The sequence below is a fragment of the Castor canadensis genome, chromosome 15 (assembly GCF_047511655.1).
Source record: "Castor canadensis chromosome 15, mCasCan1.hap1v2, whole genome shotgun sequence".
Lineage (NCBI taxonomy): Eukaryota > Metazoa > Chordata > Mammalia > Rodentia > Castoridae > Castor > Castor canadensis.
The window spans coordinates 87,914,799-87,932,509 of NC_133400.1; the positions used below are offsets into that span (position 1 = coordinate 87,914,799).

General features: G+C 42.6%; 1 protein-coding gene across 7 annotated transcripts in view; it reads left to right on the plus strand.

Moving 5' to 3' along the window:
* The window catches only part of Sfmbt2 (Scm like with four mbt domains 2), a 201,636-nt gene that overhangs the window by 152,573 nt on the left and 31,352 nt on the right, over positions 1-17,711 (plus strand). For all 7 annotated transcript variants that reach the window (XR_012442179.1, XM_074056710.1, XM_074056709.1 and 4 more), the window contains 4 exons: positions 2,048-2,090; positions 3,783-3,853; positions 6,122-6,261; positions 17,551-17,660. Coding sequence is in view for 6 of the 7 variants with exons in the window: in XM_074056710.1 (XP_073912811.1) it covers positions 2,048-2,090; positions 3,783-3,853; positions 6,122-6,261; positions 17,551-17,660 (364 nt within the window). In the remaining variant the exon portion in view is untranslated. The remainder of the gene's footprint in view (positions 1-2,047; positions 2,091-3,782; positions 3,854-6,121; positions 6,262-17,550; positions 17,661-17,711) is intronic.

Below are 17,711 nucleotides of genomic sequence, written 5' to 3' on the forward strand. Positions count from 1 at the left end.
AGTGAAACATTTGGATACATTTCACAGGTTGAGAAACTGAGTCACAGTAAGGAGGCAATCGAAGGTCACCAAGAGACATAGGGAAAAAAATGTCTGATGTCTTCACCTCCAGTTTTCTGTACAGTCCATTATTTTGATTGGAAAAAATTTAGATTAGATACCATATTGTAGTATCACTTCTTAGAACTTTTTCTCATAGTTTCCCCTAAAGCAATCCTACTTGGTCTCAGTAACTTACTGATATAAATATTAGCACAAACTCGTCAGTGAGATTTCAGCTGTACTTTAACAAGTAACAAGTAGATTAGCTCACATCCTTGTGACTACAGAAATATCAAATAAAACCAGTATTAATGATTTATCAATCCAGTCACACACACTCACACTCAAGCATATTTAAATGTGTACAATCGTAGTTTCAATATGCATTATTGTATCATTTTCACCAAATTATACCCCTTAAAGACCTTCCCAAACTAATGCACTTACCATTCCACTGTAAGGTGTACCAGAGATAGTTTTTGAAATTTAGGAGTCCTTAAAGATAATGGATTAGATTTTGTTTATATGTCTAGTATTTTTTTGTGAAAATTGTGTGCCAGCTTTACTTCTTTCTAGCACCATTCTGTGATACACTCCTGGACATTCTCAGGACAGAGCTCCATCACACAGTTGGCTTCATATTCCCAACACCACAGTTGAAGGGTCCCCAACACAGTACTGCCAGCATTATCCTCTGACCTGACTGGTGGGCATGCCTGCTGAACAGGTTAAGGATTTGCCTCCTTGTGAGTGGTGGTAGAGGAGAGGCACTCCTGGAATTTAGTGTCCTACACTTAGTTCCAGAGATACTATAAAGAGAAGAAATGATTCTAATTAGGGAAGACTCATTGAGTAGCAGTTATCTTTGCTGGGTTCTGTTATGGGGTTGGAGCTCAGTCCACTTTGTCCTTGTTATCCCCCAAATAGAACCTACTGACCTGTATCATTTCCCTCTGTCCTTCACAAGGATGGATATGGAAGGCTACAGGTGCTTTCAGTTCTTGGAATAAAGTCACACGTTGGTTAAGGCACATGTAGCAATGTTTCCTCTTTATTTTGCACGTCGCTTCTGGATCTGTTGTTTTTGGCTTCTCACCAAAATAGCATGCAACCAGTGCTCCTGACCTTTAGTAGCAGACAGTGTTAGACAAGTGACTCTACACATTTTTTCCACCTTGGAGGCATAATAAAATTTGATGCTTTGTATAGCAACAACTGGAATTGAATACCAGATAAAATCAGTAATGGGTGCTGTTTCTTGAGTACTTCTCTTATTGATTCTTGCATTCATTTCTTACCATTTTGCTTTAAGGAGGCAAACTCTACCCTGCCAGGTGCTATCAGCTTTAAAAGTTTTAGTGGAATTAATTTATGCTTATGTTGGAAGGTAAAAGATTATCTGAGCCAAAATTAATGAGGGCCAAAAGCTCTGGCCTGTTTTTGTTAAGGTGGTCTTAATCAATTAAAACAGAAACTGGAAATGTTTTTTATCACCACAATCACCATTTGCTGGTTTATATTGATATTTGACCAGATATATTTGCTAGCCACCAGCTCTCTTTCCGGTAATTCAGTGTTTTAGTGTAAATGCATGCCTCTGGGACTTATTTGTGGGTGTCCTATTCTGGGAGTTTGTTTGCCTTATCACAATTGGTATGGGAAAAATCATTCTGGATAATCATACTTGCAACACTTCAATCTTGGTGTGTATTTATGTGAAGTAAAATATGTGTGCTTTTTTTCTTTCTTATGAAAAGCACATTTTAAAATAAAGTAGCCAGTGTAGTGATAAAATTAAATGTACTGAGTTCTATTAAGATCTTGTGTCTGATGTGTTCATATCTGTTCTATGCTAGGAGAAATTAATGTAAAATTATAGTATAACTGGAGTAACTTTTCAAATTGTTATTTTAAAAAGCAGGAATGTTTTTTACACTAAGCCATTTTTTAAAATGCATTGGTCCCACTAACAGTGATTGTTTCTTTTTTCCTTCATGTTTTATAGCACAGAAGAAGAGAAAGATTGCAGTTGTACAGCCAGAAAAACAGTATGTTGGTTCTTCTTCTTTTCTCTAAAACTACTGTCTACAGACAATAGAAAACATAGATGTCTTTGTTATAGAGTTAGTTGGTGACAAGCGTTACTTATTGTGCACCTGTTATGTGTAAAATACGTTACTTGCGCCCAAAGAAATCTACAGTTCAAATTGTCATTTCTCACTTTTTATTTCACACTGGTGAAATGGCTGTGTGTGCTAATGATTCTTAGTGCTCCCACACTCATGTGGCAAGTGTAGCTTAGAGGGTTGTCCCCTTTTCCTGACCTTGAGTGCCTGGAGACAAGGACGTCAGTTTTACCCCCAAGTCTGCCACTTCCCACTGGGTGAACTTGAGCAAGTTGCTTCAGTTCTGTGCAGACCAACACTCGAATTGGTATGCAACCTATTTCTCAGGATTTTATGAAGATTAAATTTGAATTCATGTGGAAAAAAAACTGTGGGGTCCCATTTCAGTTGTAATTTTGTGAGGAAATTGTAATTTTATTTAGAGCAAAGTGTCATACCTCTAGGTAGTAGGTTTTTTTAAAGGTTGGATCTGCTGGTGAACCTTCCATATATTGTAAAATATTTAAAATACGCCAAAATGTACGTTCCATACAAAGTGACTGTGTTTTCTTAAGTAAGTAAAAACATATTGACGGAAAGTTGACTGAAAATAGCATTTTGTGGTACTCAAGTTTAAGTTGAAATACAATGAAAGTGAACCATAACTGCACAGTTATTTGAATGAGAATAACAGTTTGGGGAGTATTTTTTGTGCAGTCATTCCCAAATGCTGTATCAGGTTTGTAACCTGACTTCATTTTATCTACATGACATGAAGTAGAGATATTAATAGACCTGTGATTGGACCTGAATTTGCAGCATCAGTCTGTTACAGAAACACATTTTGCTGGGCCCTATCCCCAATATTTTTGATTCACTGCTTTGAATCGTGGCCTAATTATCTGCTTTTCTAACAAGTTCGAGTGACGTCAATGCTGTAAGTTGGGGTGCCACACTTTGAGAACCACTACCGAAAATGCCCCTCTGGGATTTCCTGTGTAGTGGTCTACTTTGAACTTATGTCACCTTTCAACTGTGTGGTTTCTGTCTAGCCACCTTGGGGACCCCTGTGACCCCCAACTCACCTCTTTTTCCCTAAGGCTATGTTTTCTTAAGGTATTTATTCTGCATGTTATTAACTGCTAGAATAAGCCTACTTCATATTTTAAGCATCACCAGTTTATAGGTTTTTCTTTTAAGGTCTTGTTTTTAGGGTGACCATGTCTACACAGGCCCAGAGGTCAGAAATCCGAGGTTAGCAGAAAGTGGTTTTTAATTAGACAAGTGGAAAAGTCTGAATTTAATGAAATGTAAATTATACTAACACATGATTGAAGACATTACTACAATTCTGTCACAAGAGGCAAGCTGAGCAACAGTAGATAAACTTCATTGAGCAAGGACGGCCACTCAGGGGCAGTTGTGCCCTGGGTGTCTTAGGGTCATCAAGATGCAAGATCTCTGACATGATCTTTTTATCTGGTCCTGCTGGGGCCACTTCTTTGCACACATCCTGTCTTAGGATGCTCTCATCTTAAATTTCTGGAATAGTCACTTGAAATTATGTAAAGACTGGAATGTACTCATTTCTTCTTAAATTTGTGTCCCATGACAGTTTGTTTTCTTTATCCACAGATTGTCATCCACAGTGCCTGTTGAGAAAATACCTCATGATCTTTGCTTATTCCCTCACCTGGACACTGCAGGTAAATGGATCCCACTGAGGGCTCTCTGTGGGAGAGAGAACTTTTAATTCATAGCAGTGAGTGGAGATAGAAGTGTAAGTTTAGGTCATTAGCTCAACTTTGAGCCTCCTTTCTTTTTTTCTGTTACTACTTGTTACAGATACATACATTTTTCTTTTTTCATTTCTAAGCTAAAGTCTCTGTACTTCTTTCCTGGTCAGTAGCTCTAGACAGGTCTCCTGATTCACAAGAAAAGGACCCATGTGATCCTTGGACATTGAAAACCAGATTAGCACTATTTGTCATGGACCAGCATGAGGAAAGGAAAGAGATGAATACACTATCATTAGGCATTCCTCTTTTCTTTGACATTTTATCACAGTTCCACTTGCATTTTTACCCTAGTGATTATTACTTAACCCCCCCCACTGGCTTTTGAATTGTTGCTTAAAACCCTTTGAGTCTGAATAGCTGCTGTGTGCAATAGGTATGAAGCATAACATCTTACAATAACCTTTCAAAATACAATTGTGAGCTATTATTTGACCACCCAATCTAACAATAGGTATGTTTGTATAGTAAGTGGTACTTGATTGAGAGTTCTGTTTTCTTAGCCAAAATGAAATTGCTCTGAATTCCGGAATTAAAAGCTATGCGGCAGAATCCCATTAGTTGAAGTTATCTTTGTAGTAAAGAGAGCAGTTTTATCTAATTAAAATAGTTTTTTCCCAAAGTTTTGGGTAGGGTAATACTACTAAAAGTTTATAAGTAAATACATCTGGGAACTTAGTTATTTTGCCTGTTGTTGTAAGGAACTCAAACTTCAGAATGGTTTTAAAAGAACCATGTCAGCTACCCTGTAATGGCCATTTTACTTCTTTTTTCATATATCTAGAATAAAAGTTCTACCTCCTACCTGTTGGTTCTTAGTTGGGAGTCCTTATAAAAACAAACCTTCCTAGATTGTTAAATTACCATCTCCAGTTAATAGCACTGTTTATATAGAAATACCACTCTTCGTGCAGTGTAACCTGAGGGTAGGAGCTAGATGGGCACATTGAGAGGTGGAGTGCGTGCTGATTTCCCTTAGCCCGAAGTGAAACCTCCATTTGTACTAATAAACATCAAGAAATGATGTTAGCTGGGCACTGTGGCCCAAGGCTCTAATCTCAACTTCTTGGGAGGCAGAGATAGTTTGTGGGACTGTATGTCAACCAATCGGGTGGGCTTGCGGTACTCCTTGTCATCCCAGCTAGGGAGGAGGTATAGATAAGTAGGTTCAGGCCAGCCTGGGCAAAAATGCAAGACCCTATCAGAACAACAGGTAATGTAAAAAGGGTTAGGGCTGTGGCTCAAGGTGTAGAGTGCCTGCCTAACAAGTGCGAGGTCTTGAGTTCAAAACTGGTACCACCAAAAAAAGATGAAGAAGAAGAAAAAGGCAGGAGGGGGGGAGGAGAGAAGGAAGGACGGAATGAAGGGAGGGAGGGAGGGAGAAAGGAAGAGGAAGAAAGGAGAGAAATGAAGGAAAAAAACCTTTAATAGCCAGGCATAGCATATCCATATGGTGGATATCCATACAGTGGAGTCATATACAGCAGTGAAAACAGAATGAACATTTCAGCATTTGTTGGTAAAAATTCTGTACTTTTTATCATCTTGAACATATCCCAGAAACATAAGCAGACAAACAAAATGTTATGGAAAGCCATTTATGAGATTTTTTTTAAATGTCTAAAATACATAGTACTTGTAGGTATACACATATACATGGGACTTTGATAGCAAGTTCTGGTATTATCAATACCAGATTTGAGGCAATGGTTACTTCCAGAGGGGTGGTGAGGGGACAACTCAGTGGGGTAAGACACACAGGGGATCTTAGCTGTGTAATCATGTTTGTCCCTAATCTACCTAGTGAAGCCTGAATTGTCATTGTCACACTCTTTCTACCTCTCTGTGAGTCTGAAATACTCATTCTCCACAGAAATGTATGTTTCTGTGGTGGAAAAATAATCGCAATTTCTAAGATATTTTAAGGATATAAAATGTCTTGATGTTAGGACACAAGGCACCTTTCTTCAGAGAAGAAAATCATCTTTTTCTCTGCTTCTCTAACACAATTTGGAACCGAAGTGATGTCTCCTAAGTAGAGTTCACCAATGCTGGCCTTTGTGGTTGTGGTGTATATTCAGAGTCCATTTCTTTTGTGACTCCAGATGTTTCATCCATCAAGACCCTAAATCCCAGACCTGTGATCCTAATCACCACCACCTTGTTTCCTCCCCACAGGAACTGTCAATGGGAAGTACTGCTGCCCTCAGCTCTTCATCAACCACCGTTGTTTCTCGGGCCCATACCTGAACAAGGGGAGGATCGCAGAGCTACCTCAGTCTGTGGGGCCTGGCAAGTGCGTGCTGGTGCTGAAAGAGGTAACGCCCCTCCCGAGCTTGGCTGACTTCTTTCAACAGCATCTGGGGCTCTGAGTTCAAACCCCGGTGCCACCAAAAAAAAAAAAAAGCAGCATCTGAAAGAGATACTAGATGATCAAGGTCATTTAGTTCGCATTTTTATCAAGCATCTCCTTTCTCTCATTCTGGGGACTGAAAGCAGGAGGTACAGAGATGACAAAATGATCTTCCTGCCCACAAAAGACTCAGTCCTCGCGTTCATACGTTCCTCGCGTGACTTGGGGGGAGGTGTTGTACTAAATTTGAATCAGTGCTATGAGAAGACAGGGAACTGATTGCCTATGGAGTGAGGGCTCAGGCTGAAGAGTCAAGATTTCTCAAAGAGGAAGCCAGTGTGGAAAGGCAGAAAGATGTCCTTTGAGACAGTAGAGCACATTGAGAATGGTCCCCCTCAGCTGGGTTGGTGGCATCTTTTTGTATTCCCTCCCTCCCACCACAGCACCCTGCACCTGCGTGTAGGAGGCTGTGGTCAATGTGTGGCCAACCTCCGAGTGTGTTCATGAGATTTGTGTCTTGGCACCATCTGGGAAAAGCCCAAGCTGCTCAGTAGGCGGAAGCTCCTTGCCATTTCTCTTCCTGCCCTCAGGAAGTGACCTGCAGGTAGAGGTAAATAAATCTGAGAGGCTGGATGAGGCTGGAGGTCTGTCTCTCTCTCTGTTGCATTTTTATAGCTTAACTTCAGACAGTGGCTGGAAGCAGACTGGCAATCTAGAACTGTTTTTCACATCTTCTTGGAGCTCTGTCTTGGCCCTGTATGCACAGCACTCTTTCTTAAGGAAAAGGACATCAGATAGACCTTCTCTCTTTTTTTTGACAGTATTGAGGTTTGAACTCAGGGCTTTGCACTTAGGAGGCAGGTGCTCTGCCACTTGAGCTACACTCCCAGTCCTTTTGCTTTTTTTTAGTTTGTTTTTCAGATAGGGTCTTGAGCTTTTGCCCTGGTTAGCCTTGGACTGTGCTTCTTCTATCTCTGCCTCCCAGAGTAGCTTGGATTACAACCATGTGCCATAATGCCTTGACTTATTCTTTGAAACAGAGTCTCACTAACTTTGCCCAGGTTGGTCTCAAGTCATGATCCACCTACCTCTGATTACAGATGTGAACAACTACATCAGGCATAAGTACAGTGTGGATTGCACAGTGTGGGCAAGCCATTCAAGGTGAGAGCTAGAAAGGGAAAGGCAGGTATGGCTGGAGTGGAAGAACTTAGGACTTAGGCTGGCGATAAGAAATAAGTATAAAAGAGTGTATTGTATTTTTGAAAAGAAAACCAAAGGAATCTGGCTTGCCTGCAGCTTCAGTGTGAGTTAGGACTAAGCAAATCAGAGGGAGATACTTGTGAGAGGCTTTCTCTGGTGTTGGAAGCAGTTTGAACTTGAAGCCCCAGGGCAGGGGAGCCCCTAGAATCACTGCACTAAAGTGTTTCCTACAATGCGAGAGTATCTTTGTGGCTTCAAATATCATTTTTCCTAAGGAGGAAGATCATGGAAGCAGAAGTCAGGCTATGCTTGCTTTTTTCAGGCCCTGGGTGGTATTAGTTAAAAAAACTTTCTAGATATTTTGAAAGAAATATTTGTTGTAGGGAGAAGGTGAGATTGCAGTTTAAAAGAAACCTGTAAGAATTGGCTACTATGGTTATTTGTTTAGGAGTAGTTAACCCATAGGATATTTCACAGGTAGGCCCAGCCCTGAGTGAACTTCCCATCAAGTAGAAAAGGTGAGCAGTCAGATGGAGCATGGCCCAGGCCTCCGACGTGCCAGGACAGGGGCTGGCCCAGATGCTATGAGATAGCACCAGAGTTATAGGTTATGTGCTGCGGTGCAGTGAACAGGTACCTGGTCAGGTGGAGAGAAGACATATACAAGGACTGAGGATGAAGGGAAGGAAAGCAGGATGGGATGCTTACAGCACCTCACATGAGAGGACTCCAAAGGTCAAACCCAGCAAGTGTCCAAATCTACAATGAGAGTGTCGGGCAGGCCCGGCCACTGGACTTGGCCCTTCGCCCACATTCTCACGTCGCAGCAGATGGGTGGTATTTTCATTTCAAATAGCTCTCCATAGAGTTTGGCATTATTTCTGGAAACCAGACACTGTAAGTCTTGTTCATCCTTAGCGGCAAATACTGTTGACAAATTACAAATTTGTAGTTAAAGAAGAATGGCTGTCATGGGGGAGGGGCAGTGTACCTGGCACTGCCTGAGATGTGGGTAAGTGGTAGGACCCTGTCTAACTGTCTGTTTAAATTGAGATGGAACATAGTTCTCTGTAGATAGGAAACTCGATTCAGAAAGAAATGAAGCCAGGATTAGGCGTAAGAAGTTCTGTCTCGCTATGACACAGGACCCCATGTGAGAATTCCCTTTCTTTAGTCCACCAGAGTTCTAAGCCCACAAATGAGATAGCGAAGTCCACCTGTATTCGTGCCTGAATGTGAGAGATCAAGGACACGGAAACTGACAAAAATACAGTGTGAGTGGGTTTCTCCATAGCTGCCTGGAAGCCTGATTCATATGACACATTCCAGGTAACGTGAGTTCTCTTATCTGCCAGCTGCGTTAACAAACAGCATGACCTTGGCCTCAGCCTCTCTTTAGGGTGTTGCTGTTCTACTTTACCAAATAACATTTTAAGCCAAAAGTAGTTATCCTGATCACTTCTCTGATAGGTGCCCGCAACCAAATTTAAAAGCCAGGCCAGAACAGTTATCCGATGACAAAAGTCACTTTTTGCTAATGTTTAGAAAATGCATGCAGCAAAAAAGGAAAAAAACAAATAAAGCACAGCACTACAGTTCTGTGAGTCCAAGAAAAATGTAAGTTCCACCAAGCCAATCTTTATGCTAATACACTTCCTTCTCCAGCACCAGAACCTCTGCATGGCTTCAAATTTCATTTTACTTAAAGAGAATGAAGTAATTGAAGCAAAGACAGAGTATGTTGCTTTTCTGGGCCATCAGTGGTACTGAAAGTTTAAAACACTTCTGTGTCTTCAAAAAATGTAAAATAAGCATTGTTTTCCCTCTCTGTGTCTTGTCTAGACACAGAAATGGATGTCTAGGCTAGAAATGGATAATTTCAGTGTGTGGGTGCAGGGGTGGTCTTTATAATGATTAAACTCAGACTGTGAGGTGGGGTCTTGGGCCTGTCTCAGAGAGCCATGTGGTAGAAAGGAGGAAGTTTCTGGCAAAAGTGATTGGGAAGGCCAGTCTTATACTCACTTTCTAGACTCGAGTGGGGTATGGAGGGAGCCAGAGAGTTGTCCGTGTCTGACCTCAGCTCTAGAGAGTATGCATTAAGGGGAGGTAGAAGATTTGGGATAAGTTTTGGTGGCACTGGGGTCTATACTCAGGGCTTTCCGCATGCAAAGCAAGTGTTGAACTGTTTGAGCCAGTCCTCCAGCACCTTGGAATAACTTGGAACCTGAGTCTGTAGATGGTTCACTCAGCTCCAGGCAACCCCTGGAAGTGAACTCAGAATGGAGCTGACCTTGGTGTTGAGGGGCAATTCAAGCTGTACATTGGTCCCTCACGTGCTACATTTTACTGAATGTGTGGACCCAGGTGCATGGAGAGTGAAACCTCTTAGGTACAGACATTAGTGAGGGTGTTTATCATAAATCAAACCTAAATGCAGTAGGGTCGTTCCCAATTGGAACCACCTGTTTGTAGCCCAAGTCCTTCTACCCTCATGCCAAGTTCACCACAGGATAAATGTGGGTCTGTGTAGTATCGTGAGGTCGCCTGCCCCTGCAGCAGAGTGTGGCTGGGCATGGTATTCCTAGTGTATTGACCAAGATGATCAGGAAATTGTTGCTTGACTTAAGTGATCTCATGAATCACCAGGCCTGTCGTTCTTTCTATGCAGTGTGTCAGAGTTTGGGTGGGTGCGCAGGTGTGAAGGAGAGTGAGTGAGTCAGCGTGAGCACAAGAGACCAAAGAGGAGTGGGAGGTCTAATCTCGTAACTGACATCAGTATGTCATGGAGGAGTATTGCAGCTGCTGGTACAGGACATGGTGAAAGTGAGAGAAGACCTGCTGCTGGCAAAAATGATTCTGAAAGTACCCACTGTGGAAGAGAGTTATGGAGCCCCTGTCTTTGAAGAGACACTATCAGCTGTGGAGATGGCATCCCAGGAAAAACCTCAGGGTAGCTTGCAGAGATTTGGGGTGCATTTGTGGTTTCTCTTAGAAGTTATTTGACTTACAGTATCTGCCACTGTGCAATCTGTGTGCTTACAAAAAAAGAGAAGCTGTCCTCAACGGGGGAACATGGTGGCCTGACTGAAGATCGTTGTATGACCCCCATGCCCTCGTCAGAGGTAAAGGGACCGCTCCTGGCCACTCTCAAATGTGGCCTGACAGTTGGAGTCTGGCTTCATTTCTGTTGTTTGAAGTTTGTATTTCTGTCCATGGTTGAGCCATTAAGCAGTTTCCTTCCACTTCATTTCGATTGTAGTGTTTATTTCCCACATTTGGGGAGTTCTGGAAAGCTTGTTGAATTTCTCTTTCTTGAGCAATTTTCTTCTCTATCTCTTTCTAACTTTTACTCAAAGACTAGAAAAATCTTCAGGGGGGAACCCAGAGAGTCCACAGTCCAGAGCAGCCTCTGCTGTTTGTGGGGATGGTGGAGTGCTGCTCATGAGGGTGGCCATACTTTCATAGCAGCTGTGTGTTTGTCAGAAGGATGGAGGGAAGTTGAGTCAGGCAGTAGAAATCATGTCTCATACCAAGGACCTTTTCAGATAATACTGGACAGAGGAAAACTCTTGCCTAAGTCAGTCAAAGTTAAACACAGATGCAGACATGCCTCTGGAAGGTTTCTGTTGTGCTTTTATTGCTGCCTCGTTGAGTTTATGCTAAATGTTGACTAATCCATTATGAATAATGTACTAAGCCTAAGTCCCTACATCACACATGATGCACACGTACAGCCTGGGGTACAGGAGAATGCAGGATGCCATAAAATGTCTGGGAAGAGTGGCCAAAGAGAAGTGCAAAGTGTTGTTGCTGTTAAGGTGTTCTCCATTATTTTCCCAAGAAAACAAGATAGATTTATAGAACTTTTTCATTCTACCATAGAACAGGATTTGTAGCCTTGAAAATCAGTAGCAAATGCTGTTTCTTCAGCCTCCATTCACATAGATTATATGCTATCAAATAAATTCTTGCAGTGAATTAGCCATTATTTTTTAGTGAACAGAATCTAATTTTTTCTAATCCCTGAAACTCATCAAGCAAATTGAGAAAGATAATTGGCCCCTGCTACTGTCAGTGAGAGCTCTAGCAGCTTGAAGTCCATTACTTCCTGGTGAACATGTTTTAGTTGGGTAACGAGTAAATAAATAAACCAATAAATGACTAATAGTATATTATTAGTAAAATGACCAGCATTAGTGGTCCAAAATGATGAGAGATGGTATTGTATAGATAGGATATTCAAGGAGGCCTCTGTGATAAGAATTCTTTGAGAGAAAGGATGAGTTGTAAGGATATCCCAAGTGCATTAGCTTTCAATCACTGGAACAATCCTCAAAATAAACAGCTTATCAAGAGAAAAGGTTTGTTTTGACTCACAATTTGAGAAGTTTGAGTCCATGATTGATTGGCCCAGTTGCTTTTGGGCCTGTAGTGAAGCAGCACGGGATGGTGGGGAATACATGGTAGAGCAGAGCTGCTTATGTCATGACCAGGAAGTGAAAAAGAGAAAGAGGAAGTGGATTGAGTCCCACAGTCCCCTTCAAGGACACAGCCCAATGACCACCCAATAGATCCCAGGTTGGGGGACCAAGCCTTTACCACATGGACATTCCACAGCAACCTACAGCAACAAAGAATAATCCTAACAAAGAGAACCTTCAGCAGCAGCCAGACCAGCATGACAGGAACAAAGTAAACAGAGGAAGGGGACTGTCTGGGACAAGTGGACCAAGAGTCCAGGCTAAGGACTTTGACTTTGCTCTGAGTGACTCTGAGAAAAGCCTATGAAGAGTTTTGGGCAGAGGAGTGGCCTGGTTGACTTGGCATCTAGAGGATCTTTCTGGCCATGAGCTGGAGGAGAGACTTCAGGAGGGTGAGGTAGAGGCAGTTATGGGGGAAAATAAAAATAGAACCAAGAGAACTACACGTCCTTTGGCAATTTGACATCACCTGTGATCTTGACAGGACCAGCTTCAGGAGGAAGTGGACACAGAGTCCCACTGGATCAGGTGCCAGAGCAAACTGAAGAAGGGGAAGAGGAATTGCAGGTGTAGACCACTCTGAAAGATTTTACTATCAGACAGAGCAGTGAGGTGGGCGAAGGAAGAGGAGGGTGAATGGGGAGAGTTGACTTTGCTTACGGTGGGAAATGTTACACAGAGCAGATGATTCCCTGAGAGGACGTGACAGTGCGGGAGGGGGAGGTCTCAGGAAACTGGCTGCTTTAACAAAGCACCACAGAGTAGAAGACTTGAACAGTAGAGCCTCATTTCCCACAGCCTGGATCCTGGAAGTACGAGGTCAGGATGCCAGAGTGCTCTGATCCTGCTGAGGGCTTCTTCCTGACCTACAGGTGGCAGTCCTCTTGCTATGTTTTCACTTGGTGAAGAGCTTGCTCTCTGGAGTCCCTAATCCCATGGCAGGGGCCAATCATCTCTGTCTCTTCTTACCCTGATCACCTCTGGAAGAGGCAGTCATCTTCTGATACCATTCCCTTGGGGATTAGGCTCCAGTCCATCCCAGAATGGAAGGAAGGCTTTAGGGTTGCAAAGAATGTTCTCATGGGAGGTTGAGAACAGAGCGTACTTTGTGGATGATGGGCCCTGAGTTCAGAGGGCATCAAGGAGGAGGAGGGGCTTGAGGTTGGCTTGGGGTAAATTGGAGCCACATGGGAATTGGAACTGGATAGAAAGGTACCCTAGGAGTGTTGGAATTCTGTCACTAGGACACAGAGCCGAATGAGATTGTCCTGCTCGAGTTGGAGGGGGAGCGGGGAATTCCTATAGATTATAGCCTCCTTTGGGAAGTGGCCTGAGAAGCAGATGGTGCAGGGGAAACGGAGGCCTACCTGTTGGAAAAGCAGAGCCAATGGGCTGGATACCTTCTTCCCAAGAGGTCAGCTTTCACAGAAACACTAAAGATGAAGATCAGAGTTGGCCAATATGACAGTTTTAGACTTAGCAAAATAACTCAGGTTTTTGTAACTCACCATAAGAGGAGACCCACTTTCTCATTTTCTCCCTATTTTAACTTGTTCCTAAGACACCACTCATGAGAGGAACCGTGAAGGGAGAAATCACTGATGAAGCAAAGAAAATTCTTTACCATTTTTCTTTTCATAAAATTAGCTCCATTTCCTCCGATTTTGAAGTTGAAAAGAAGAAATCTTTGTGACCTGTGAGGCCTTGATGTGCCATGGTTCTTAAAGAGCTTGTTGTTGTTGCTGTGGCCCTCTGTAGCCTGAAAAGCAGAACGGCCTGATGAAGCAGTAGATGTGTCCAGAAATTTGAACGTTCTCCTGCATGTTTTTCTGCTTCCAGAATCTACCCGCAAAGGCTCTTCCGTAGTCATTAGATTCTACAGATTAGAACTCTGAGGTCAGGAATCCATCTTCTTCCCATCTGGTGAACCTCCACTCATTGTGGGAGACACATCTGTGTTCTTTGTTTTTCTAACTTTGACATGCAGAGAAATTACTTTCTAGTAAGTGGCTACCTATGCTTGCTTTTCCTTTTTTTTTTTTTTAAATATTTTTTGGTGATACTGAGGTTTGAATTGAGGGCCTTTTGCTTACTAGGTCTTGAGTTTTTGCTTAGGGTCAGCCTGGATCACAATCCTCCTACCTATGCCCACCTGTATAGATGGAATTACAGGTATGAACTACCACATCAGGGTTGTTGGTTGAGGTGGGGGTCTTACGAACTTTTTACCTGGACTGACCTTGAACCACGATCCTCCCAATCTTTGCCTCCTATATAGCTAGGATTACAGGTATGAGCCACCACACTCAGCTGCACTTTCAACATCATTGCAACTTTAGTCATGATGTAGTTGAGATTAGTGTTATGAAAACTTTGGTGCTTTGTAAAGAGTTTTCGTGAGAGGGAATATAAATGAAACCATCAAAAGCCATGGAAGTCAGCACTGGACTGTGGGAGGTTCTGTGAGGTTACTCAGGTCCAGAGACATGGAGACTGTTGCTGGATATGGACACAGGGTCGTTGGATTCCTTTATCAAGGCCTTTCTGTGCAGAGGGTGGAGAGAAAACCGATTTGGGTAGGTTGAGAATTCGAAGTGAAGGTAAGAATCAACAGTACAGACTACATTTTGAGAACTTTGGTTCTTTTTGAGACAGGAGCTAGAAAGGCAAGCGGTTTCTAAGGAGAGTTGATCTCCAAAGACACAAGGCCAGAACATAACACAGCCCATGGCAGGAGAGAGAACAAGAGAGCGTCTGTCACACAGGCAGTAAGGACCTCGTTGACAGCCAGACAAGAGCTGCCTTTGAAGGACTTTTTGTGTACCAAAATGGCACCTTGTTATTTCTCATAACATCTGTGAGAACCAGGTAATGCAGGACCCACGTACAGGTGAGGAAAGTCAATCAGACACCTTGCCCAAGGACCCAAAGCCTCTAAGGGATGGAATTGCCATTTGATGCCAGATAAGTCCAACAAGAAAGGCCACTATGGGGAACTTGCATGAAGAAGTTTGCTCCCATCATGCTTCATGAACTCCAAGGAATCCCATAAGGCATTGCTCCTGGTGTGAACTTCCTCCTGGAGGTGCCAGGCCCCCCCCACACCATGTACTGAGAATCCTGTCTATTGATCCACACCTGAGGGCTTCCCAGTTAGAGTGGGAGGCGCCGTGCTACTCTCTGATGGAGAGCATGGTGAATTATGCAGTGATGGTTTGCAATAGTTCAGTCTACTCTGCACAGTGAGAGCAGCTATCTGTTCAGGTCCTCTGATGGGAGAGCCACACTACACTAGGTCTCCATGTACCCAAAAACTGTGCAGCTTACAATCCCAGCATTTTATAAGGCCTGGTTGAATTTGGAGGCAAATGGCATGGCGTCAGGAAAAGCCATGTGAAAAACATTCAATAGCAGGTGTTTTTAGGATTTAATTGCTTCCTGTGCCCAGGCTAAATTAAACTCTAGAATGCATGTTCTATTTATTTACAGTCACCAAGTACACTTCGATATGTAGCAGATAACATGGAGCCCTGGGGTTTTCTTAGCTAATCACAGTGAAAAGAAACCCATTGAAATTTTATTGTTTGTTGATAGACACTTTGTACATTATTACAGCCAGTTCTAATTAGACTTTTTTTAAGCTCAGTGTCTGAGATTGTGCTGACAGTAAATGGTAAAATCAGATCATTTGTTCCAACTCAGAAAACATAGGCGCCACAAACTGCCCATAATGCACTGGTCAGCTGTTTGGTGCTTGGCTGAATTCAGTGTGCCTCTGCTTGTGTAGTTAAGGGGCTCTTGGAACATGGTGAAATTCCTCCCAGGCAAAAGTCAAAGGCCATGCTGACTGCATAGTAGAAAATATTTTCAGAGCAAATCCTTTGAGTCATGCAAGAAAACTTTGTTGTTTTCTAAAGGAACTCAGGCCGGTTATATCCTAAACATACTTGCATCTCCTTCCTTCCTTCCCATTTATATTGGACTGGTTTCCACCAAAAAATAGTAGATGTGTTGACAATAATGCCGTCTCCATCTCAGTGAGGATCTCCTCCATGAGGCATTTTCCTCACTCTCAGTGGTATTTATTTTGTCCTGAAATATGAAACATGAGCCCTGGCCCTTTATACCTCTTCTTGCCTGGGGCACATTTGAGGAGGGACAGGCACTGTGTGTTCTGTGTCCCTGGTGCCTGGTCCACAGTAGAGCCCCGCAGGTAGTCATTTCATGAACTCAGCACCCAGGTTTCTGCTTTGTACCTTCGTGTCCCTTAAGCTTGCTAAGTAGCAGTAGATGTCAGAGTTCATCATGTTTGCTTATGAACGGTGAGCACCCCCGGGGGTCTGAATTCCTCTTTTCAGGAAAGAAGCAGATTGAGGTTCAACAGAAACTTCTTATCACCCCCTCAACCCCCCCACAGCCTGCCAGTGGGGCTCAAATGGAAATGCCTGGTCTTTCTAGGTGCCCCATCATTGGTGGTGACCGTCTGGTTATTTTCTTGGAATTGGGACTTGGAAATGACAGGGTAGTTTGAGGAAATACGATATGGGATGTCATTAGGTGGTCTAGACTACCTTATAAAATACACAGCGCACCACCCTTGTATTAAATGCCCATTAATTGAGCCGTCATCACTTGAATTTCAAACAACTTCAAATATCTGAAGTTTCTTCAGGAGTGCTGGCCCAGGTTAGACTTGTGAAAGTGCAATATATTCACAGGTGAAATACCATAGTGAAACGCCTTTGAATAGTGGACACACACTTAAATAATGAAGGACATGTAAGAACCCTTGTAAATGCCACAATGTTCCCCTAACCAGCACAAAAATAAAAATATAAATAAAAAAGTGAAGAACAGGAACGCAGAATGGATCCTGTCAGGGGTAGGGTACTAGTGAGAGCAGGAAGGTGAATGTGATCGATTTAGTGTATATACTTGTGTGAAAATGGAACATTGAAACCTGTCAAAATCATTTTAAGTAGGGAGGACAGGGATGAGGGAGATGATTGGGGATGAGCCTAATCAAGATTCATTGTAAACACATACGGAAATGTCACAGTGAACCCTCTCCCCCTACTACTAATATATGCTAATAAAAATGTTTTAAAAAAATAAATCCTTAAAAAATTGGCCAAAGATTAAAAAAAAGTGTTGGCCCAAACATATGATCTCAATTTCATTGGTTCCTTATGAAATGTGTCTTTAAAACAGAATGAAATTCAAAGCAACCCGTCCTACTAAAGGTGACTCCTGTTGAAGAGTCATAACTAGCTCTTGGAAGGTTGTGCCCAGTTTCTTCTGCAACCAGAAGAGTTACTGAGCATCTGCAACACCTCTAGCGAGCAGTTCCCACCCTCCTAGCCAGAGGGGTTGGATTTTTACATCCTTTCCATCCCTGGATGGCAACTCAGTTCCTGTTAGCCTACAGAGGGTTCTGTCTACCTTAATCACAGCCCTTCTCTTAATGAGGTGCACAGCAAACACCTCTTCAGCAGTGTGGTTTTCAAAGGATTCTGGTTTCAATGGGAATGAACACAACTGCAATTCATCCTGGTATTTTCTCCCAACAGGTTCTTAGTATGATAATCAACGCAGCCTACAAGCCTGGAAGGGTATTAAGAGAATTACAACTAGTGGAAGATCCACACTGGAATTTTCAGGAGGAGACACTGAAGGCAAAGTAAGTGCTTTCCATCCTGGAAAACAAAGATTTTTGTAGTACTTCACCTGC